The sequence below is a fragment of the Heteronotia binoei genome, chromosome 21 (assembly GCF_032191835.1).
Source record: "Heteronotia binoei isolate CCM8104 ecotype False Entrance Well chromosome 21, APGP_CSIRO_Hbin_v1, whole genome shotgun sequence".
Taxonomy (NCBI): Eukaryota; Metazoa; Chordata; class Lepidosauria; order Squamata; family Gekkonidae; genus Heteronotia; species Heteronotia binoei.
In genome coordinates, this window is record NC_083243.1 from 89,032,514 (window position 1) to 89,056,453 (window position 23,940).

General features: G+C 46.3%; 1 protein-coding gene across 1 annotated transcript in view; it reads left to right on the forward strand.

Annotated features, from left to right (window-relative positions):
* Positions 1 to 23,940, forward strand: part of DCAF5 (DDB1 and CUL4 associated factor 5) — an 86,135-nt gene that overhangs the window by 47,952 nt on the left and 14,243 nt on the right. The window contains exon 7 of the mRNA XM_060261142.1: positions 16,267 to 16,333. Coding sequence (XP_060117125.1) covers positions 16,267 to 16,333 — 67 coding nt within the window. The remainder of the gene's footprint in view (positions 1 to 16,266; positions 16,334 to 23,940) is intronic.

The window sequence follows — 23,940 nt, forward strand, 5'->3', positions numbered from 1 at the left end:
CTCCCAACTCCAAATCATTTATGAACAAGTTAAAGAGCATGGGACCCAGTACCGAGCCCTGCGGCACCCCACTGCTTACCATCCTCCACTGCGAAGACTGCCCATTTATACTCACTCTCTGCTTCCTATTACTCAGCCAGTTTTTGATCCACAAGAGGACCTGTCCTTTTACTCCATGACTCTCGAGCTTACTAAGGAGCTTTTGATGAGGAACTTTATCAAAAGCTTTCTGGAAGTCAAGGTAAACAACATCTATCGGGTCTCCTTTGTCCACATGTTCGTCCACTCCCTCAAAGAAATGCAACAGGTTAGTGAGGCAAGATCTTCCCTTACAGAACCCATGCTGAGTCTTCCTCAATAACCCGTGTTCATCAATGTGCCTACTCATTCTGTCCTTGATAATGGTTTCTACCAACTTTCCCGGTATTGAAGTCAGACTGACTGGCCTGTAATTTCCCGGATCTCCTCTGGAACTCTTTTTAAAGATGGGGGTGACATTTGCTGCTTTCCAGTCCTCAGGAACGGAGGCAGATTTCAATGAAAGATTACATATTTTTGTCAGGAGATCCACAAGTTCAACTTCGAGTTCTTTCAGAACTCTTGGATGTATGCCATCCGGACCTGGTGACTTATTAGTTTTTAATTTGTCTATCAGTTGTAGGACTTCCTCTCTTGTCACCTCAATCTGACTCAGGTCTTTCAACACCCCTTCCAAAATTAGTGGTTCTGAAGCGGGCAAACACTTCTCGTCTTCCACAGTGAAGACAGAGGCAAAAAATGCATTCAGCTTCTCAGCATTTCCCTATCCTCCTTCAGCCACTTTGAGTAGGACTCCACAATAATGAAGAATATTGGTCCCTGGAAGGGCCCTGCAAAGTCTAGGTGCAAGCGGGACCAGGGGTTGTGTGTGAACTCCCACTGTTGGGCTGGGGCTTGAGGTGGGGCTGGACGGATTTCCTGGCATGGCTGGCATCTGGCTACCCAGGATTCAATGGCCTCGTCAGTCCCCAGCCACCATACATAGCTTCATGCGGATGGGTTTCATGCAGCGCAGTGAGGACTCGCTGCTGCAGCACCGGAGAAACCACCACCCTGCTTCCCCAGAACAAACATCCTTTATGTACAGACAGTTTGTCCCAGTGGGACACAAAAGCCAAAAATTCCACACCCACCTGGCCTGTGGGCCATATTCTCCACACCCAGTCCAACACCGGAGAGGATCTTGTTCTTTGCGGAACAACAGGCAATATCCTTGGCGTCTACCAGGTGGTCCGGAAGGGACTCCAACAACATGATCTGGTGCACCAGGGCTGGATCTGGGTCGATTGAGGGCAGTGGCAGGCGACTCGGCATCAGCATGACCCATTGCCTTCCCCAGGCAGTACTGGAGGTCATATTGATATCCCACAAAGAAAATGGACCATTGTAAAACCCATGGGGAGAGCATTTGCGGCGTTTGGCGGTCAGGGGCAAACAGACCCAGTAAGGGCTTGTGGTCTGTCAGTATGGTGAAGGGCCAACCATATAGATAGTCATGAAATTTTTTAACCGCCGGCACAATGGCCATGCCCTCTTTATTGATCTGCGCATAATTGCGCTCTGGCTTTCGTAGGGTCTGAGAATAGTAGGCCACCATGACCTCGCAGCAGTCCAGTAACATGTGGGCCAAGACGGCACCCACCCCGTAAGGGGATGCATCACAGACCAAAACAACAGGCAGCCGCTCATTGAAGTGCGCTATCAAGCTGTTGGAAGTCAAAATGTCTTTTACTGCCTGAAAAGCAGCGGCTTGCTAGCGACCCCAGACCATGGAGCCCTTTTGTCCAGAAGCCTATGTAGATGCTCCGCTACCACCGCCTTGTGGGGAAGGAAGGCATGGTAGAAATTTAGGAGGCCAAGAAATGCTTGTAGCTCCACCTTGTTTGTGGGGGCTGGCACACTGCAAATAGCCTTAATTTTGTCCTGCTCCGGGTGGATTCCACTCGTGTCCACCGTGTAGCCCAGAAAGTCAATAGTGGGAACCCCCAGCACACACTTCTCTCTTTTCACCTTCAGACCCGCCCCATCAAAATGCTGCAGCACGGCCTGGAGACAGAAGACAAATTCTTCTTCGATAGCTGCAGCGTTGTCGAAGAACAGCTGGACTCCGGGGATACCTTTAAGGAGAGAGTCCATTAAGTTCTGGAAGATCCCCAAGGCCACGCTGACATCGAACTGCAGGCGCTTGACCTGGAAGGTTTGGACCTCCGCTGTAGTGGCATCCATTTGGAGCTGCTGATATGCCTGGGACAGGTCTAGCTTCCTGAAAATTTTTGCTCCTTCAAGGGAAGCCAGCACATGATTGACCACAGGGACTGGATATGCATGGCCTTGCAGTGCCTTGTTAATAGTGCATTTGTAGTCTGCACAAATGCGGACGCTGCCATTAGGCTTTATTGGGGTGATGATAGGGGTCTCCCACTTAGCATTGGCGATTGGCTCTAGTACGCTTTGAGCCATTGAGCTCCTCAATTTTAGGTCTCAGAGCCAGGGGCACATGCCAGGCCTTCAGCCTTATGGGCTGCACATTAGGGTTCAGTTGCAAGGCTACAGGGGGTCTGGTGTACATTCCCAGAGTGCCATCGAAAACAATGGGGAAGTCTTTACACACATTCTGGAAGTCCCTCTGTGAGGGTGCTTGATGGATTCCTATTACCCGGATTCCAGGGCCTCGAACCATGACCGTCCCAGCAAACTATACAGGTTCCCTTCCACTACTATTAAGGGTAGCTTGCCCCAAAACTGTCCATATTTCGCGTGGACAGCCCCCACCCCCAGTACAACGACCTCTCTTTTCTGAAAGTCACGGATTATGAATAGGGACTGATGTAGCTGGGATTCCCCTCCTGGGCACAACTTCCTAAAAGTATGGGCTGAGATGACCGTCTGGCCCGTCCTATTTTGCAGGGCTTGCCTTCAATCAGCACAGTCACTTCAAATTTATCAAGGGAAGGCATGGGGAGTTGGCATACCTGATCCCCCACTGTAGTGAGTGCCTGGATGTCTTCTATGAAGGTGACCTCGTGTTGGCGACCATTTTTCTGCCACGAAGAGTTTCCCTGGGCCTGGCGCGCGGTGGCTTCAAGCAGCAAACATGCACAAGATGGCCCGTCTTTCTGCAAATGTGGCAAATGGCATTCCTGTGCTTGCAGGAGCATCGCTCATGGTGTTCCTTGCAGCTGGTGCAGCCTCGGGTCGCCACAGTTTTGGTTACACGTGGCAGCAGGCGTTTCGGGGCAGCCTAGTGCATTTTGAGTGCATCGTCCTCAGAATCTTCTGGGGTGGACTCACTGGCGATCTGGTGCACCCCGGTTGTGTGTTTCTCCTTGTGTGATTTCTCATAAGCAGCGGTTTCACTCAAGACGTCTGCCACAGCATATTGTTGGAACTCTCTGTCTGGGGCAGTAATGCTCTGTATTCTTGATGCTTGGCGGCGGGGGGGGGGGGCAAAGTGGAAGGGCTTCTAGACCCACTTGTGAACCTCCTGATGGCACTTGGGGTTTCTTTTTTGGTTTTGGCCCTATGTGACACAGAGTGTTGGACTGGATGGGCCATTGGCCTGATCCAGCATGGTTTCTCCTATGTTTTTATGCCAGGGTGAGGGTCTTGTGGAACCCGAGCTTCACCTGCATTTTTTCGTCCCAGAGGCTGGTTACGAAATGGTCGAGCAGGGCTTCTTTGAGGTTGGCGAAGGCACACTCATGGGCAAGTCAGTGGAGCTCTGTGAGGAAGGCAGCGACAGTCTCCCTGGATCTCTGGTTCCACTTGTAGAACTCAATGCGCCTGCGCCTGGTCGTGCGGGTTGGCCAGGGTGAGAAGTGTTTGGTCAGCTTCTCCACGATGGCCTTGTAGGTTGCCTCATTCAGCGTCGTGGGCGAGAGGAGGTTCTCAACCAACTCTAGTGTGTCCATACTGCAGATGCTGAGCAGGAGATGCTTCTGCTACTCCTTATCCGTGATCTTATGGTAGAGAATGAAGTAGTTCAGCCGCTTCTCCCATCTCTCTGGATGAGTAGGGTTGAACTCTGGGATGTACCTGTGTGGACTGGGCGTGGCGGCCGGGTTGGGCCCCGGCGTCAGTGCTGGATTGCTCATTTTCAGGTCCTGGCTTGACGACTGTTCTCAGCTATAGTGATGCGATGCGTGGGGCTGGGACGCTGCAGTGAGGTGTGGTGCGGGGCTGGTTGCTGGGCTCGCCTACCAGGATCCCATCCTTGTTGCCACTATAATATAGTGGGTTCTAAGCATTGAAGAGATGAAGTGGTAGTGCATAACAGCTCTTTATTTGGTACAACATTATAAGTGGCTGCACTGTAAGACTGCAGAACTGGGCCCCCGGGGCCAACTATATACAACTCAGAGCTCCCGCACAAGCACATTATTGGGTCATTCAAACTGGCAGGGACTTGTACACATGAAGCTGCCTTATACTGAATCAGATCCTTGGTCAAAGTCAGTATTGTCTACTCAAACTGACAGTGGCTCTTCAGGGTCTCAAGCCTACTTGCCTGGGGCTTTTTAGTTGGAGATGCCAGGGATTGAACCTGGGACTTTCTGCTTACCAAGCAGATGCTCTACCACTGAGCCTCCATCCCTCCCCTGGCTTGTGATTGGTGCAGGGCAGCAGTTATTTGGATCCTACTGCCCATTGTTCTCAAGTCCCCAATCTCCATTCGTATGGCTTCAATGAGCCAGGCAGGAACACACAATTCAATCCTCTATTGATTCCGCATGCACAACAGTGTTTCAGATGAAAGGTTATACTCTGAATAAAAGTTGTTAGTCTGAAAGGTGCTACTGGACTCAAATTTTGTTTTGGTACCCTCCCTTAGTGTTACTGTCCTAAATATACTTTGCATCTCCACACAGCTGCTGTGATTGTGGTGTGCAACCTGTATTAAGAAGTGAAAGCAGGAAGGCAGTCAATACTGTTCTGACAAATACTGTTCCTGAGACCACTGAGGGTTTAATGCAGATGAACAACCTGGGAAGCCTTCAGGAGGGCTGCTATACTGGTTTTGTGGTGCAGAGGTGGGGAATTCAAAGACACTTGTTTATCTCACACATGTTAGTCTGGTAGTTAAGAAACTGAGGGTGAACTAGGAAATATAGGCAGGAAATGCTGCTTCTTTGTTGAGTTAGAACTGGGGAAGTTTGCATCCTCCAACCCAGGTTTTTTTTCCCTAATCATAATTCTCTCTGGTCAAGGATGCTATGAGCATTTAAGCCAGGGGTAGGGAACATCCTGCCCAAGGGCCGTTTATGGCCCTTGAGATCACTTGGTCTGGCCCTCGGGGATTGCTGGGCTGAGCCAAGCCACATGGCAGCCTCTCTGGGGCCTAGGTGGTTGGCAAGGATTCTGGGGCCCAGCCACACTGTGCAGCGACCTCCTTGGTTCCTGCTCGGCTTTTTCTACAGTAAAAGCCTAGGGCGGCAGGCCATGTGCGTGTGTCAAATTAGGCTATCCCCACATGACTTCAAATAGAAAAACAATTATTTGCATTAATTGTGCTGAACTGAATTGTTCTCCCTCGGTGGAGCACTGTTTTTAAAGTTGATAATTTTGTATGGCCACAAATGATGTTATAAATATCCACTTGGCCCTTGGCAGAAAAAAGGTTCCCCATCCCTAATTTAAGCGTTCTGGTCACTGAACTTTAAAAGAGTTTTAGCAAGGGGATTTCTATAGGGTTGGAGGTAAATGCTTTGTCTGATGATAATAATCCTGCCATCACTCACGGCCCTTTTAAAACTTCAAATATGACTGAGCACCTAATAATTTACAGTATCTTGCAAGTAAAAATAAAAATTAGGGTGGGGGATATTGCATATTGTGAGGTTTGCATTCCCTAACTTTAAAATACACTTTGCCTGCTTTGGCAATTTGGGTTTACGTTTGGTGAGCTGGTTCCTTTGCAGTCAGTGCACTGGCTAAGCTGCTGAGACAAAGGGCTAAGTGAACAGGGAAACTATTTCTCTAGTTCCAAAGCTAAGTAGTGTGTAGTGTTTCCTGAGAAATCTTCCAGCTGGTTCTCTCCCCCCTCCCGCTGCCCATGTTTTTTGACAGACCTGCAACTTTTTCCTTTAATAGTAAAGAAGGAGAAGAAGACTGCAGATTTATACCCCACCCTTCTCTCTGAATCAGAGATTCAGAGCGGCTTACAATCTCCTATTTCTTCTCTTCCCACAACAGACACCCTGTGAAGTGGGTGGGGCTGAGAGAACTCTCACAGCAGCTGCTCTTTCAAGGGCAACTCCTGCAACAGCTATGGCCAACCCAAGGCCATTCCAGCAGCAGTAAGTGGAGGAATGGGGAATCAAACCTGGTTCTCCCAGATAAGAGTCCACACACTTTACCACTGCACCAAACTGGCTCTCTAAGCGTGTGGCCCTGTATCAACCAGTAAAGTACCAAAATGAAGCCATGTGCAGACAAGACAAAGTTGGTTAATATTTGCGGAATCCTTGGTATGCAGGAAAATACCAATTTGTGAAAAAAGAACAAAGACGAGAAAAGTGGCAAGACCAGAGCTGTGCATGCCTGCTTCCCTCAAAATGGTTTGGGGAGGTGTTAGGTAAACTGCTACCATCAATTGAATTTGTTATTCAGCTTCTTGTTTGTGTGTGGAGGACTTTCTTTCAAGTGTTTGTTCTTGACTTTCAGTTTGGCTGTTGTTTTTCAACCCATGGTTGTTTCAAAGTGTCCAATTGTGAATGGCTTCTTTTTTTATAAAGGCAAGATTGTATGGGTGAAGAAAAACACCTCTTGCCTTTTTATCTCTTACATGCAGCAAAGCTGAAGGAAATATAAAAATTTTAAGATGCTGAAAGCTGTCCAGCAGACAGCAGTTAAGAATGGATTACTGCTGTGTGAAAGCTCCAGCTGGAAGACTGCAGCAGCAGACACTGATCATTTTCAGCTTGCACAAGTTCCCTCTGGTATTCCTTTTGGGGGAGAAATGGCAAGACGGAGGGAGGGGCAGGAACACATGTTGAGAAACCCAAGGGTGGCTCATTCTAAACATGCCTGACATGTTTGGAGAGTGCTGGGATTCAGTACTTTGCACAGCAGCTGCTGTTAACCACGCCTGGGAATTTTCTTCCTTCTAAGGCAAACTTCTGAATCAGCAGCTTGTCATCTGGAAGCCTTTCTTCTTTCTTCCCTGCTCTCTCTCCCGCCCTTGTTCTCAGCTAGTAACCAGATGGAAGATGACTTAGTGCTCAGGAAACAACTTCAAATGGTTTTTTTTAAAACTGTGAATCTTGTGTATGAACACAATGCTTTAGATATTTGAAGATGCTAATGGAACTGGGAAATAGTTGGGTTTTGTGGCCATAGGAAACTGTTTAATTCTGCTTAAAACCACCTCCTTGGCCCTTTCCATTAGAGCTTTTTGTTTGTATTTGGTCCAGCAGCGTATCTTTCATGCCTGCAAAGTAGGACAGTATTTATCCCCAATTATTGTAGTCCTACCACTAGTCTATAAGAGTGGCTTCTCTGATCAATCCTATCACTCTAAAGATTGACTGATAGTTTTGTTTCACTAGGACGCAAATATTTCACATTTGCTACGAATTTTGTCCATTGCCATGCCTCAGTTATTTTAACAACACGTGATTTGCAAGCAATGTTCCCTCTAAGCTTTGGAGTCTTGTGAGCAAAAATTCTACTTTGTGAGCTACTGGCATTAAAGTTGTGAACTACTGCATGAAATCATCTGCTCTAGGGCCATTTTTCCTGAGTTGAGACAAAAATGTGTGAGCTGGAGGTTAAATAATTGTGAGCTAACTCACACTAACTCAGCTTAGAGGGAACACTGTTTGCAACACATTGTTTGCAGCATCTTTGTTGCTGGCCATTCATGGCTTTAGGGCATGTTGCATTCAGCATGTTGGGCCAAAATGGATATGACCCTGGGAATGTTGTGAAGGAGAATCTTGGACTTTGTTTCTTTTTAAAAAGCAGGTTAAGAGGCCCAGATTCAAATGGACGAAGAGGTATTGAACCTTTCCTTGCTAGTGTCTTAATCTGAAATGGTTCTGCAGAGCTGCTCTTTGCCATGTGGGGGTAAACAAGGAGGTCCCTACACATCCTTATTACAAATCCCAATCATGGTAAGAAAAGTTGAAGACAGTAGGAAAAGAGGAAGATCCAACATGAAATGGATTAACTGAATAAAGGAAACCAGGGCCTTCAGTTTGCAGTTATCTGAGTAAGGCTGTTAATTATAGGACATTTCAGAGGTAATTATTCATAGGGTTGTTATAAGCTGGAAGCAACTTGATGGCACATATCACACATGTTTACCTAGTAAGCAGTTTGGCTGTGGCTTATTTCAAAAAAATTTTCCTTTCGCCCTCTTTTTTTTAACTACTTATTTGTATATAGATTACTTCTGTCCTTAAATTAATCTTAATGTGTCGACTCTTTGAGACTACTGGAATTAAGTTAGACACTATAACTGTATCGAACTTTTTGGATCTGCTACATCAAGTGAAGTATAACAGCCACCCTGCTTTACTACCAGTACAGTCTTGCTTGCAATCATCTGATTATGATTAAGAGATGTTGTGTAAGAAAATTGTCCAGGTTGCATTCTCATCTATAGCCCAAGCAACTTTCCTACAGAAAATTGTTTTTGAATATTACCAACAAGACTAAGGAGGAGGAGGATATTGGATTTATACCCCGCTCTTCACTCTGAATCTCAGAGTGGCTTACAATTTCCTTCCCTTCCTCTCTCCACAACAAACACCCTGTGAGGTAGGTGAGGCTAAGAGAGCTCTGAGAGAACAGCTCTGGGAGAATTGTGGCTGTAATCACACACAAAATGATGCACTTTCAATCCACTTTCCAAATGGATTTTGCTAGTGTAACCCAGCTGCCTGCCTGTGAAGGAGGAGTGGAGAATCAAACCTGGTTCTTCAGATTAGAGTCTGCCACTCTTAACCATCACACCAAACTGTGTAGAAGGAACTCTGCTAGCAGAACTTAACAAAAGCCACTGCAGAGTGGTTGTGCCTCCATATGTATAAATGTGGCAAGAAAAAAAACCCCCTATCTTCTTGTGAAGGCTCATCTTGAGAAAATGCTATCTGAAAGCTGGCTTCTTGAATGCCTGGTATTTGCAGGTTGTTAAAGGTGTTGATGAGGCTGGAGTGCCTGACCACCTTGACTTTCTTTCTAGAGAATACTTCCACTATCTAATAGTTTCTTTGCAGTGAGATTTGGCAGGCATGAGGTGCATAAAACAGCTAGGTGGTGGATCTGCATTCTGCCTATATATAAACCAAATAATTGCTTATGTAGCTTTCAGTGTTCCCTCTAAACTGCAGTGTTTTGTGAGCAAAAATTCTACTTTGTGAGCTACTGGCATAAAAGTTGTGAGCTACTGCATAAATTATTGTGCTCTGGGGTCATCCTTCCTGAGCTAAAACAAAAATGTGTGAGCTGGAGGCTAAAAATCTGTGAGCTAGCTCACACTAACTCAGCTTAGAGGGAACACACTGGTAGCTTTATGTGTACTCTAGGAAAGCATAAAAATGAAAACTGCAAGGAAAGTAACTGATGCATGTACATGTGTTAGAAGCTGTATCGTGGCCATAAAATCTTATGTTCAGCCTGTAAAGCAGGAGTCCCCAACTCTTTTGAGCCTGTAGGCACCATTGGAATTCGGACACAGGGTGGTGGGCACAGCCACAAAATGGCTTCTAAAAATGGTTGAGCCATACACACATGCAGAGGAGACGCAAAAATACCCTTAGGAAGAGAGAGAATAAAACCAACACTGTGGTGGCAGCTGTTGTTGGAAGAAAATTATTTTAATCCGTTCAGCACTAAGTCTCTGAATCCCAGAATGGGGAGGCCACATCAAGGGAAGCCCTTAGCCTCCATGCCCTGTTGCTGGCTCTCCAGAGGAACTGCTTGGCCACCCTGTAAGACAGGATGCTGGACTAGAGGGACTGGACTGGACTGATCCAGTTCATCATCAGGTCTCCAGTTGCTAGTCAGATGCCCTGCTGAGCAAAGGCCTCACCCAGCCCCACCTGCTTTCTAGAAACATTTGGCTGCCACGATGTTGGGGACCCCTGCTGTGCAGGAGGGTTCCTCATTTAGTGTATTACTAACTACTACAAGATTTTGTTTTCCTGCTCCATATTAGTTATCTTTATTTTTTAAGTATTGTATTGCCTGCCAAATGAAACACAGAAAAGAGTTGTCTTTGAATCAAATGTTATATATCCTATTAGGAGGCAAGAATAAGCAAAATGTATTTATTTGTTTGTGTTATTTATAGTCCACCTCTCTCACAGGGACTCGGTGGATTAGACAAGTGAGTCAGTACAAAATGGGATATTCAGTAACCAGCGCATTAGGATTTTAGAACTCGAACCACCAGAAAGAATCAAAGTATAGAATAAGTATTAATGCAACATATGAAGGGGTACAAAAATTACATATTAGGATACTTCCTACAATAAACTATACATAGCAGTGTAGGCTACACTCTCTACAATTTATCACAAGTAAATTTGTGAACTCTCTTGTACAGGGCAATCTGTGCAGAAAACCCCACTTGAATAGTTCAGTTTTGCATAATTTGCAGAAGGCCAGGGGAGGGTCTTGATGTTACTGTGGCATGGATATAGGTGGCCAGGTCAGCCATCTCATGGGCTAGGCTGAGTTTGGTAGAAAGACTTTTTTTTTTTTTGTAGTTACATTAGCTTGCTTTTCTGGAAATAAAGCCAGATCTAATATGAACCCTAGACTTTTAACTGAGTCAGCAGTTAAACTCCATCAAAAGTGAGGCGCACAATGTCCTTCAAGACCTCTCCCCTCCCAAACAGCATTGCCTCTGTCTTTTCAGGGTTTAGTTTAATTTAAACTTGTTCCAGCTCCGTAGCCAGGATTTGATTTTTTTCAGGGGGCACATAGTGTCTGGCAGAGAAAGCCTACAATGGAGCCATCAGCTCCCTACCCCGCTGCTCATTTGAGGGCTAGATCGGCCTCTCCCTGCAGGCATCCTCTAGGGTTGCCAAGTCCAATGGAAGAAATAGCTGGGGACTTTGGGGGTGGAGCCAGGAGATGTTAGGGGTGGAGCCAATATCTAGGCTGTGACAAGCGCCGGAGGTTCCCGCGCCGCAGCCGCACTGTCCCTCCTTCCTCCTCCCGCTCATTCTCCCCGCCCCTCGGCGGCCGCCTGAGGCTGAAGGCCTGGGTGAAGCAGGTGGCGCGGGCATGGAGAGTGGGGCCGGGGGCTTGGGGCCTCCTCCTCGGCCACCAGCGCTGCTGCGCGTGGAGAAGCGGGGGCTGTGCTGCAGAGCTCCCTCACCGCCCTGGGCCGCGCCTGGCTCCGCCGCCTCCGCCGCGCCCGTCCTCCTCACCGCGCTCCTTCTGCCCCTCTGCTGCGCCTCTGTGCATGGAGAGCGGGGCTGTGCTGCGGAGCTCCCTCAGCGCCCTGGGCCGTGCCTGGCTCCGCCGCGCCCATCCTCCTCGCCGCGCTCCTGCTGCGCCAACGCTGCCGGCCAGACCCTCGGCCGACAGCTCCTCCGCCGCCGCTACCTCCTCCTGCTGCTGGGCACCGGCGGGCCCGCCGCCTATGGCCTCACTGGGTGGGGAGGGGGCAGCAGCAGCGGCTCGCCATTTCCCCCCTCTCCCCCCGCTTCCATTTTTTGGGGGAGCAGGGGAAGAGGGGGGAAATCCTGGGGTCCCCCGCCAGGGCGGGAGGGTTGGGACCCCTAGCATCCTCTCACCCAGCGTCAGTCCCAGCAGAAACCCCCAGCATGCCCAGGCCCTTCAGCAGGGAGAGAGGGACTTTTCGTTGCCCTCCTGCCTTTCCCCAGCGCCCCCACTCTGCAGCTGGACCCACTCCACTTGTCATTCCCGGCACCTCAGACAGGGGAGGGCGCTGGCTTTTCAAAACTGGGAAGCTGGAGGACTTGGTTGGGGCTACCACAAGCAGGGCAGAGCAGCGGCGGCGTCAGGAAGTCGCCATTGGGAGGGAGTAGGGGCCTGGAGATCTTCACTTTTTACAACTGATCAGCGGGGGCAACCGCCCTGCTCAGCTCCCGGGTGGTGCACAGCACTGGTGGGGGCAAAGAGAAAGCCCTGGCATGCCTTGTGGTTGGCTTCTCTCGCCTTTGCCCTGGCCGATCCCTGGAGCAGTGGCAGAAGCAGCCCTCAGCCTCCTCCACAGGCAATTTAAAGGCTCCGCAGATCTGCTGATCCACGGGCCCTTTAAATAGCGCAGGGAGGGTGCTGGCTCTTCCTGCCTTTCCAGTGCAGTTTTAATGACAAAAGAATGGAGAAGGATGCAGCCAAGGCACTGGGGGCTAGTTAGGGGCCCCAAGTCTGGGGGTCCAACCTAGCAGTTGGGGGGCTGTGCCCCCACAGACCCTCTCGTAGCTACGGGCCTGATTTGTTCACTTTTAGCCCGTTAACCATTGCAGCCAGGCAGCAATTCAGGCTCTCCAGCAGGAAATTTGGATAAGGATATAAAAAGCTGAGTGTCATCAGCATCTTGATAACAGCCATCCCCAAAACTATGAGTGATTTGTCCTGAAAGCTTTACTTAGAGTTTGAAAAGTATGGGGGGGTGGACTTGCACCCTGTGGAACCCCACAAGATAGGTCTCATACCAATGACTATTGGTTTTCAATAGCAACCCTTTGAGTCCAGTTCATGAGGAATTTTTTGAACCAGTTCAATGCACATCCCCCCTTATAACTATTTCTGCCTTCAGGCACCTAAGTAAGATGGCATGATCTACTTCATCAAAGGCTGCAGATGAATCCAAAAAGGGCAACAGAGGCTTGGCCTTTGTCTATACTTAAACAGAGGTCATCCACTGAAGGTAGAAGAGCTGTCTGTGTCCCATAGCCTGGCCTAAAACCACACTTATGAAAATGGTCTAAAGCAGAAGAGATATCCAAGAAGACTTGGAGTTCGCGTGTAATTGCTCTCTCAGTCACTTTGTCCAGGAAACATAGAGCTTGGGCAATAATTGGCCACATAGTTTTTTCTAGGTGGGATGGTTTCTTAGGTAGCAGACAAATATGTACTGCCTAACTCTCCCTCCCCCCTTCCCTGGTTGCATTTGTTACAAAACTGAGGAATGTCTTCGCAAGGCCTGGAGATATGGCAAAAGCTGTAATAGATGTAACTTCTCATATCCCCCTCAAGTTAGCAACAATTTCTCATAGGGGTGTGTGTGTTTCTGTGTAATATATGTTTCAGTTTATGAGTTTGGGGCACTTAGGTGTAAGCCAAAATGCCCTCAAAATGAGGTTGGGGAATTTATAGGTGGGCACCTGGCTTAAAAGGATCTTTGAATCTGTGTATACAGGATTCCACTTCCAGAAATTATTGCTTAAAGGACAGTAATAGAAACCATCAAAACTTTATTACAGAAAAATATAGGACACACACAAGATCCTGAATTTATACAACACACATACAGTCCTAATAAAAAGAGAGGGAGATTCAGAGATAACACAAGGATGTACAAACAGGGTGATAATTACCAATCGTAGTCTTCGTAGGCTTCAATGGCAGAAAAATGAGGACTGGGGGGGAGGGGACCCTCAACTGGCCAGGAATCGGGGATGTACCTAGACAGCGGAATTGGGGTACTGCTAGATGCACACGTGTAAAAAGTTGGGTCAGAGGTTATAAGGCTTCCCCTGAGCCCTTAGGGGATGGTAGGTACAGGGGCAGATGACAGGTGGTCAGCTGGTGCATGACCTCAGCAAAAGGGGTGGCTCTGAAGTGACCATAAGAGCTGGACTTATGCAGTAGCCAATAGCCAGTTAATTGGCAACCCCTGATTGGATGCTCATAGCTAGCCAATGAGCAGACTTGGCCTTAGTTATCTGATTGGACTACCAGGTAGCAATGGGCCAAGGGGGAGGCTCCAGGATAACCATTAATGGAAAGAATGGGGAGGAAAGCTCCTGGGGTGAGGGTGATTGAAAGCTGTTAAACATGTCTAAAGGTGACAATGGATAGCCAAATTGATACCTAGGTGACACCAGGTCTACACAAAGATACTTGGCTTTCAGGTGAAGATGTTGCTCCTCTGCTGGCACCATCCTTTGTTTTGGATTCCATGGGACAAAGGTTTAGGCAGTCTGACAGGGTCCCCTCCAGGGGTGAGCTTGATTGCCCTCTGCACAGGCGACGTCCGTTGAGTATGTGAGCCTCCCGCTTCGCTGTTATGGAGTCTGAAGCTGAAAAAGATAGTTGCTGGGGCTGTTAGCCTTCTCATAGGGATTCTATGATTTAGGCTGAAAGCTGCCTACTTGGAAAGCCCCTATCAGCGTAGCTTCTTCCGTGCAGCGGCTGAGATGGAGGTCATACGGAGTGATTGGAAACCCGTTCTTCCCCCTAGCTAGCACTTCTCCCAAGATACTGAGTGCTGCTTCAAGGTCATGGTTTAGTGCCCACATAAGCTTCCTGCATTTTGGTAGGCAAACCCATACTTTGTGGAAGATGTGTGCAAGTCGAATCTTCAGGCGGTCTGGCAACCAAACGGGGGACCACGATGTCCGTATGCATAAAAGTAAAGGAGGTTTTTGCTCACATAAGTATGAAGGAAGCTTCTAAAATTTATAGATAAATAGAATTTGCTTATCTTTCCTATAAAGAATGTGTTGAATTAATTAAAGGGGCAGTACTGAGTAAGTGCTAGAAAACATACAACTTCATATAGATTTTACAATCTTGGCCTGAATGGCATCTTCTTAACTGTTCCCTATAACCAACATTAGGGTATACAGTTCCTGAAAAACATAGGTTTGAGTCCAGTAGCGCCTTAGAGACCAACATCATTTTCAGAGTATGAGCTTCCAACTCTTGAATATCACAATGGGTTGCTAAGGTGCTACTGGACTCAACTCTAGCTGTTCTGCAGACTGACATTGCCATCCACTGAAAAACATGCACAGTGATCATTTACATCCTGTAAGTCAGGGGTCTCCAACCCCTGGGCTGTGGACTGGTAGCAGTCTGAGGACTGTTAGCAACCAGGCCATGTAGGGCCTTGCCGCCCTGCCCCCCACATGGCGCCACACAGCGCCCTCCCCCCGTGGCGCCTCCTCCTCCCTCCGTAATTAAGGCCCGGGAAGGGGCATGGAAGCGCTGTCTTCCCAGGCTTTTAAAAGGCTGACATCCCCACCCCCTACCCCCGCTGATCAGCTGATCGGCAGGAAAAACCATGGCAAAGGCCGAATTCCTATGCCCCTCTGGCGTGCTCACGATCAGTGCTGAGGGCAGCAGTGACAAGTGACCCGCTGAAAAAGCAGTGCTGCCCTTGCTGCCTCCTCCCTACTTCCTCCCCACTTCCTTCCCACGCATTCGGTGCCCCCACTCTGCCGGCCCTGGGGCTGGTCCCTGGTGCCAAAAAGGTTGGGCGCCACTGCTGTAAGCTGATGGCATCCAGTGAATATTGTAGTTTGTAATAATAATCCCTTCAGAATCAATCAGTGGCAGAACTAGCCATGTTGCTGGTTATGCTGATTGACTCAGCTCAAGAATGTTACAGCCTAATTGCTTTCAAATGTTTCCTGCTTAATGACTATCCTGAACTGGACTGTCCCACTGCACAAGCAACCCAAGTAAAATAAGTTTTCTTGGGCAGGAATATTTTTATGAGCACCGCTGAAGCAAAAAGTGTGCTCCAAAGTCCTTTGCAGCATATTGTAGGGAGTTTCACGCCACTCTTGGGACTCATGCCATCTGTGCTCCAGTATTCTCTGTGGCGCTCAGGAGTCCTCAGATACACCTCTCTGATTGCTCAGTACTTTGGGCAGCAGTGTTTTAGTCCATCCCTGATATAAGGATAAAACCAGTCATTTAGGAGATTCTACAGCAGCTTCCTTTTTTCTCTTGCAGAATAATATTATGGATGTTTATTCAAACAAGTTCCATTACTTTAAGTGGAGCATATTTGTTAAAAAAGTGTGTATGTTTTAAAATCTATAAAAATTAACAAAAGCTACAGTCATATGCAATTGTGTTATGATGGGAGCCTTGTTGTGTTTTGTTGATTGTAAGATCAAAACTCCTTTTTAATATTTTATCCCTGATCCTCATGTTTTCCAGTCTTACTGGTGAGGGCAGGTGTATTCTGAACATCACAATGAAGATGATGGAATCTTCTCTATGTGGCTTCCTTTGGTGGTGGTTTTGTTGTAACTTACCAGGGTTGTTGTTTTTTCTTCATTTTAGTACATCTTGTCTGGCTCTGATGACTTCCATTTATATATGTGGAGAATTCCTCCAGATCCAGAAGCAGGTGAGTTTTCATGTGGCATCTAACAAATAGGCTGCTAACAGTTAGAGAAATTGCCTTCCAGAATATTAGTAGCTCAAGGGACTGTATCTAGTGATATATTGGGTACATTTTTAATTGAAGTACAATGATGGAGGGAAAGGAAAGGTCCCCTGTGCAAGCACCAGTCGTTTCTGACTCTGGGGTGACGTTGCTTTTACAATGTTTTCACGGCAGACTTTTTACGAGGTGGTCTGCCATTGCCTTCCTCAGTCATCTACGCTTTCCCCCCAGCAAGCTGGGTAATCATTTTACTGACCTCGAAAGGATGGAAGGCTGAGTCAACCTCGAGCCAGCTACCTGCAAACCCAGCTTCTGCTGGGGATCGAACTAGTTTTATAATCCAAAAGCACAATCCTAAACAGAAGTAACTTCAGTGGTCTTAGAAAAGTAAAGTTTTGGGGGCTGCCATTCCAGTCCCAGAACATTTCTGCTCCTCCCAGGGATTGCCATTCCAGCTCCAGAACACTTCTACTACTCCTAGGGGCTGTCATTCTACTATGCAGCCTGTTATTCCTGTCCCAAAACAGTTCTCCTACTCCCAGTGGCTGTCATTCTAGTCCCAGAGCACTTCTGCTACTCCCAGGGTCCTTCATTCCCATTTGGGGGCTTTCATTCCACTCTCAAAACACTTCTGCCACCCCCAGGGCCCATCATTCCACTTTAGTCCCGGAACACTCATTCGATTTCTGGGTACCATGTTTCCACTCTGGGGCTTGTTATTCCAGGAACACAGAAGTTTATCTGGGTCCAGAGACATTAATTGAAAATCCACTCAGCATTTTAATTGCAAGTACTTTGTGCTGCAATGGTGGAGCCCATGCAAGTTAATTGGTACTCCTGGCTTCCATTATCTCTAATGTGTCTTCAGGCCTCTCCCATTGTTTCCAGTGGACAATCCTTTCATTTCTTTTAGTATATCCTCCGCAGAACCACTGCCATTTTGGCAATGCCAACTTAACATGACTGATGTGAAGCACAGAATCACACTCCAAACCCAGGAGGGCTGTTGCAAGCCTAGCAGAACCAGTGCAATGTACTACTGCCCATCAGAACTCAATGCCATGTGGCAATACCAGCTCAACAGGACTGATGTGAAGCACAGAATCACACAACAAGTGGGGGCAGAGGTTGCAAGCCCAGCAGAACCAGTGCAATGTACTAGTGCCCAGCAGAACCCAGTGCCATTGTGCCAATGCCAGCTCATCAGAACTGATACAAAGCACGGACTTCCTGTTTGGCTGGGGGATTTTTTTTCCTCTGTTCAGGGTATGAAAGACCCTTCTGGGGAGGTCTAGGCCTATCAATCTTAGTAAAAGATTAATCCAAGATGACGTCAAGCACCTTTAGCTGTTGATTTTGGTTTTAGAAAGGTGGGTAGCTGCCTTTTTTAAAACCTTGAGATCCAGCCAGAAAGGGAACGTCTAATATACATCTGCAGAGGACTAAAAAGTCATTAATTTGACTTAAGCCTGTTGGAATCCAGACACTTAAGGACTGATTTATAATTGCAAGATAACGGAAGCCAGAGTGCCAAAGAATATCTGTTTAAGGTACTTTGATCTATTCCTATTTCTACTTCGAGACTCTTTGAACCTTATCTAAACGTTGTGAGGATTATAAACAGATTGAGCTGAAGCGTAATTGAATGAAGATGATTGCCTGCCAAGTTTGAACTTTGTAATTATAAAGGCTTTAGCAGAATTGGGAAAAAGAGGGAGATGTTTTGACTGTCTGCGGTCTGTGGCGGGTGATGCAGATTTCTCTTTGTTGATGTCCTACACTCCTACAAGTTTTAAAAGTTGCTGGAATTTATAAATAGACTGAACTAAGGCATAATTGAATGAAGATACAGCCTGCCAAAACTGAACTTTGCTAATTTAATAGCTTCAAAAGAACTCAGAGAAAAGAGAAAGATGTTTTGAATATTTGTGGCTGTGGCTGGTGATGAAGGCTATTTCTATACATTCCCACAAGTTTTAAAGGCTGCAATACTAGACACGAGAACGGAGCAACTTGAACCAGGAAGTAAAAGTGCCTGACCAATCAAATAAAGTCTATAAGGATTACAAAAGCTGTGACATCTGAACTAGGAAGGAATTAAGACCAAGATCAAGAAGGACCTCTCTAGGAACTGTGTTTAACCATAAAGAAAGAACGATTGCCATTTTAAAAGGAAGAAAAACTGTCAAATTTGTTAAAAATCAATATCTCAGCCTAGGAAGCTAGGAGAAAAACAAAATTAGTTTTGTTTGAAACAGCATGTTCTAAGCTATTGGACTTGGTGTTGAATTTTAATTGGAAAACTTTTTAAGTTTTGGTGACTTTTTTATGTCAGAAGGGAGGGTAACCCGTGCAAGGGCCCACTCATTTGACAAAATGCAATTCCAATTTGATGCTCTGGAATCGAGATCTTAGAAAAAGACATTGAGGGTTTTAAAGATGAGGTCAAAGATAGAGTTAAAGAGGTAGAGGAAAAAGTGGATATACATGATTGCAAGTTGATGGAAACACAAGTTCGTTTGAGAGGAATACCTGAAAGGGAGGAGGCGGATTTAAGGGACTATATGGTGAATATTATTACTGAATACTTAGAAGAAGATCCTGAAAAATTTAGAAGTATGTTGGATGGTGCTTATAGAGTCAACTCAGCATATGCAAAGGACAAAGGCCTGCCAAGAGACATTGTCATAAAACTAAGATCTAAAGATATGGCAGGTAAAATCTTAAACAAAGGTTTTCAAAAAGCTTGGACTATAGAAGGGAGCAAAGTCAAAATAATGAAAGCGTTACCAAGACAAGTGATCAATGACAGGAAGAAATACAAGAAGTTAACAGACAAGTTGCGTGCTGACGGCACAAGATATAGATGGATCTTACCTGAAGGTCTTGGCTTTGAACAACATGGAAAAAGGATTACAATAAAGAGTGAACAAGAGATGCATAGCTTTTTTGAAGAGAATAAAGAGTCTGCATTATAATGGAGTACAAGTTGCTATCTTGGAATATAAATGGACTTAATTCACCACAAAAAAGAAAAACATTTCATTGGATTAAAAAACAAAAATGTAACATAATTTGTCTACAGGAAGTTCATATACAACAAAAAGATTGTAAATTTTTGTGGAATAAAAATTTGGGGCTGGAATTTTTCTCACTAGCAGAACAAAAGAAAAGAGGGGTAGTCTTTTATATTAAAGAACAACTAGAACCTAAACTAATATTTAAAGATAAAGAAGGAAGATATATTGCAGTAGTAGTGACAATTGAGGCTAAAAAAACGTTACTAGGATTATATGCGCCCAATGGAGCGAAAGATAAGTTCTTCAAAGATATTAATTGGCAATTAGATGAGAAGACGTATGATCAGATTTTGACGATGGGCGATTTCAGTGGAACAATACAAAATAATATTGACAGATCAAGCCAAAAGAAGAATGACAAAAAAGGAAAATTACCAAATTCTTTCTTTGAGTTGATCAAACAAGAAAATCTGGATGATATCTGGAGAAAATTCAACCCTGAAGTAAGAGACTATACCTTCTTTTCAGCGAGACATAATTCTTTCTCTAGAATAGATATGTTATGGGGTTCCAAGAGTTTGGGCCTCATAAGTAAAAAAATAGAGATTCTACCAAAGGTTTGTGCAGACCATAATCCAATATGCTGGTCTACAAAATTGCAAAAGAAAACAAGAAGATGGAGAATTAATGAAGACTTGCTACAAGATAAAGACATTGTGACATTTTTAGAAAAGGAGACCACAGCTTTCTTCCAAATAAATGAAACTGAGGATATGGAATTTCAAACAGTATGGGACACTTACAAAGCAGTAATGAGAGGACTATTAATCACATTGAACAATAAAGATAAGAGGGCCAAAGAAGAACGGTTGGTAGCATTACAAAATGAAATAAATAAAAAAGAAAGGGATCTGAAAAAAAGGCCAGGAAAAAAGAAGTTAATAAAAGAAATTACAGTATTACAATCTCTCCTCCCTTGCTTTAAAGTTTGGTAACTTGTTGATCAAGTGGAGACAGTCTGTAATGTATCCATTTACCAACCCCCAGGAACAGCTGGAAAGTTCATGTCAGTTGCCCTGCCATGAACTTCATTCTGTGAACCACCAAATGGTCAAAGTTTGTAATGAACCTTAGTTGGTGAGCCGGTTTGTGCTCAGCCCCAGCTACAAACTCTCACTGGTTAGTCTGCATTTGGCTGGAAGTGCTTTATCTTTCCCTCTTGACACAGTTATCTCCACTGTACCTGTTAGGCAGTAGTTCTGGAAACATAATGCCAGTGAACACCTAGCTATCTCTTGCAGATTGTCGAACTGGTTGTTCAAGTTGCTCTGCTTAATGGAGAATGTTGCTCTCTAACTGGAGGGATTAAAGGAAATATTGTATATTAGGGTATTTGTTTAAAGAGAATCTAAGCTTTTCATAAAGAGCTCATCCTATTATTTTGAAAGTGATAAAATATATCAGAGCAGATGCATTTGCAGTGGGTGTGAAGTAATAGCAATGATATAATGCAAACAAAGAAGAGAAATTCAGGTACTGACCAATGAATCAGGGAGGCAAAAATCAACTTGCTCATGGATGGTAAAAGAATCCATGGAGGATCTTTACTGTGCTTCTAATATTCTTAGGTGCAGTTCTTACCTACAAAGAACTTCACTGACTTACATCTGTTTTATTACTACTGTACTACAGCAAAGACAGAAAACAACTGGTGCGCAGTTTGTTCTCTGCTTTTGCAATTCCTTTTGAAGAGTTTGCTGACCAGACCTTCTCTCTTTACTTGAGTTGTTTTTCTCCTGGAATGTGTGTCCACTGAACAAAGATAAGAGCTTTAAGAAAAGAAATTGGCGCACCTTTGCACAATGGTTCTGATGCATGTTGAGAACTGGGAAATGTGGTTTTAGCTGGAAAGAAAGTTGCACATGTCAGGGAGTTGATGACTGTTTGCAGTTATTAAGACCTAGTGGGAACCCAGAATATGGGCCATTCAGAAGGCTTCTTTCTAAATGCTGTACTAATGCCAGTTCCAATCCAGAGCTAGCAGAGCAGTAATCCATCCCTATGTAATAGTTGCAGGTGAGTGGCCTTAGGGGGGCATAAGTGAGAGACTGAGAACGGAAGATTTGTATCACTTACCATGAAGCTTTCTTCTCGGTGGACTGGCAGTGGGTCGGTCCGACTACTGGGTATAGGCTCCTCCTCCTCATCACAGGGTCGGGTCTTCCAATTGATCCGGAGGGGGGGAGTGGCCTATACCTCCCAGAACTCTCCAGTTGTATCCAAGCCGCATCCCCCTATAGAAAATAACTTCCAAATCCTCCCCATCAAACATACTCTACTACCGAGTAAACGAGGAGAACAATTTTATTATGCTTTAATGCACCATACAGAATGGATAATTGAACTAGAGCATTGCAAACCACAGTACAGTAACTTATTCCAAAAGAAGGAACCAGCTCCAGAATCCATCTCCAAAACCCAGGAAGCCGTTCAACCACCAAAGGGCGGGCCGGACCGACCCACTGCCAGTCCACCGAGAAGGAAGCTTCACGGTAAATGATACAAATCTTCCGTTCTCCGGTGGTCTGGTCAGTGGGTCGGTCCGACTACTGGGATGTAACAAAGCTGTACATCCCTGGGTGGGACCGGCTTCCCTGTTTAGAGTGCATGCTGCAGCACACGCCTCCCAAAGGCCGCCTCCGCCGAAGCCCACTTATCTACCTTATAGTGCTTGGTAAAGGTATGCACTGACCTCCAAGTTGCTGCCTTACACACAGCTTCCAAAGAAGGAAAGGACCTATACACTGCTGATGTCGCAGCACCCCTCAAAGAGTGAGCCGTGATCCCATCCGGAGGGATTTGACCTTGGGCCTTGTAAGCCAGAACAATACATTCCCGCAGCCATCTACTAAGAGAGGAAGTGGAAACCCGTTCGTCCCTGTGACCTTTTACTGAAAGACACAAACAAAGAGTCAGACTTTCTCCAGTCTTTTGTGCGCTCAACATAAAAGCTGAGTGCCCTCTTAACATCTAGACAGTGCAACTCCCTTTCCTTGGGAGACTTAGGATTGGGGCAAAAATTTGGAAGCACCAACTCCTGAGACCTATGGAAAATAGAATTAACCTTAGGGATGAAAGATGGGTCTGGCCTAAGCACCACCTTATCATTATGAAAGACACAGATTTCCTTATCAACAGAAAGGGCTCGTAACTCGGACACCCTACGTTCCGTGGTAATTCCCACTAGAAAGAGAGCTTTTAAAGTCAGTTCTTTAATCCCACATGATGCCATGGGCTCGAAGGAACGCCTACACAAGGCATTCAACACAACATTCAACTTCCACGAAGGAAACCTGTGCACCTGTGGCGGTTTGAGAAGTGCAGTACCCCTCAGAAAACGCCTAATATGTGGATGCATGGACAAAGCCTTACGCCCCCGCACCCCTTGGATAGCAGAGATGGCAGCCACCTGACGCCAAAGTGTACTAGTGGAAAGCCCTTTGTCCGCCCCCTCCTGTAGGAAACAAAGAACACCTTGAACGTTCACCTTCAGCGGATCCAACCCCTGCTGGGCTGACCACGAAGAGAAAACCTTCCAAGTGGTGTTATACACTCTGTTAGTGGAGAATTTACGGGACGCCAACATAGTGTCCACCACCCTCTTGGCATAACCTAGACCTTCGAGCTGCAACCGCTCAACCTCCAAACTGTCAACTGTAACAAGTCCGGCTGAGGATGTGACATGTTGCCCTGAGTCAAGAGATCGTCCCTCCTTGGCAGTCGCCAAGGGGGTTGAACCAACAACCTCAGAAGTTCCTGGAACCACGCCCATCTTGGCCAGAAAGGAGCCACCAGCACCATCTCTGTCCTTAACTCCACTACCCTCTGAATCACCCTGGGCAATAGTGGAATGGGTGGGAAGGCATACAGTAGCCCTGTCGACCACTTGCCACTGAGCGCATCGGTCCCTTCTGCTTCTACATCTCTGTTTTTGGCGAAGAACCTGTCCACCTGACGATTCTCTGCCGTGGCAAACAAGTCCACCGACACTGGACCGTATCTGTCCACTATCAGACTGAAGGTATCTCTGTGCAGCACCCACTCCATCTGGTCTAGAAAACGTCTGCTGAGCCAATCCGCTAGCAGGTTGTCCTTTCCGGGAACATGAACCGCCTTGATCGACTGGAGATTGGCTTCCGCCCACTCGAAAAGAACCTTCGCCTCGGCGTGAAGAGATTTCACCCGGGTTCCTCCTTGTCGATTCACATGCGCCTTGGCCGTCAAGTTGTCCGTTTTTACTAGGACATGGCGACCTATCAGGACTGCCTGCAAACCTAACAACCCTAGCCGAATTGCTCTGAGCTCCAAGAAGTTGATACTGCGCTTCATCTCGTGGGGCTCCCATTGACCCTGAATCATTTGATCCTGCGAGTGAGCCCCCCAGCCCCATAGACTGGCGTCTGTGGTCACACATACTCTCTGGGGTTCGCGGAGAGGATGGCCCGGAAGAAAGTGGACCGGATCCAGCCACCACTGTAACTGGGTTGT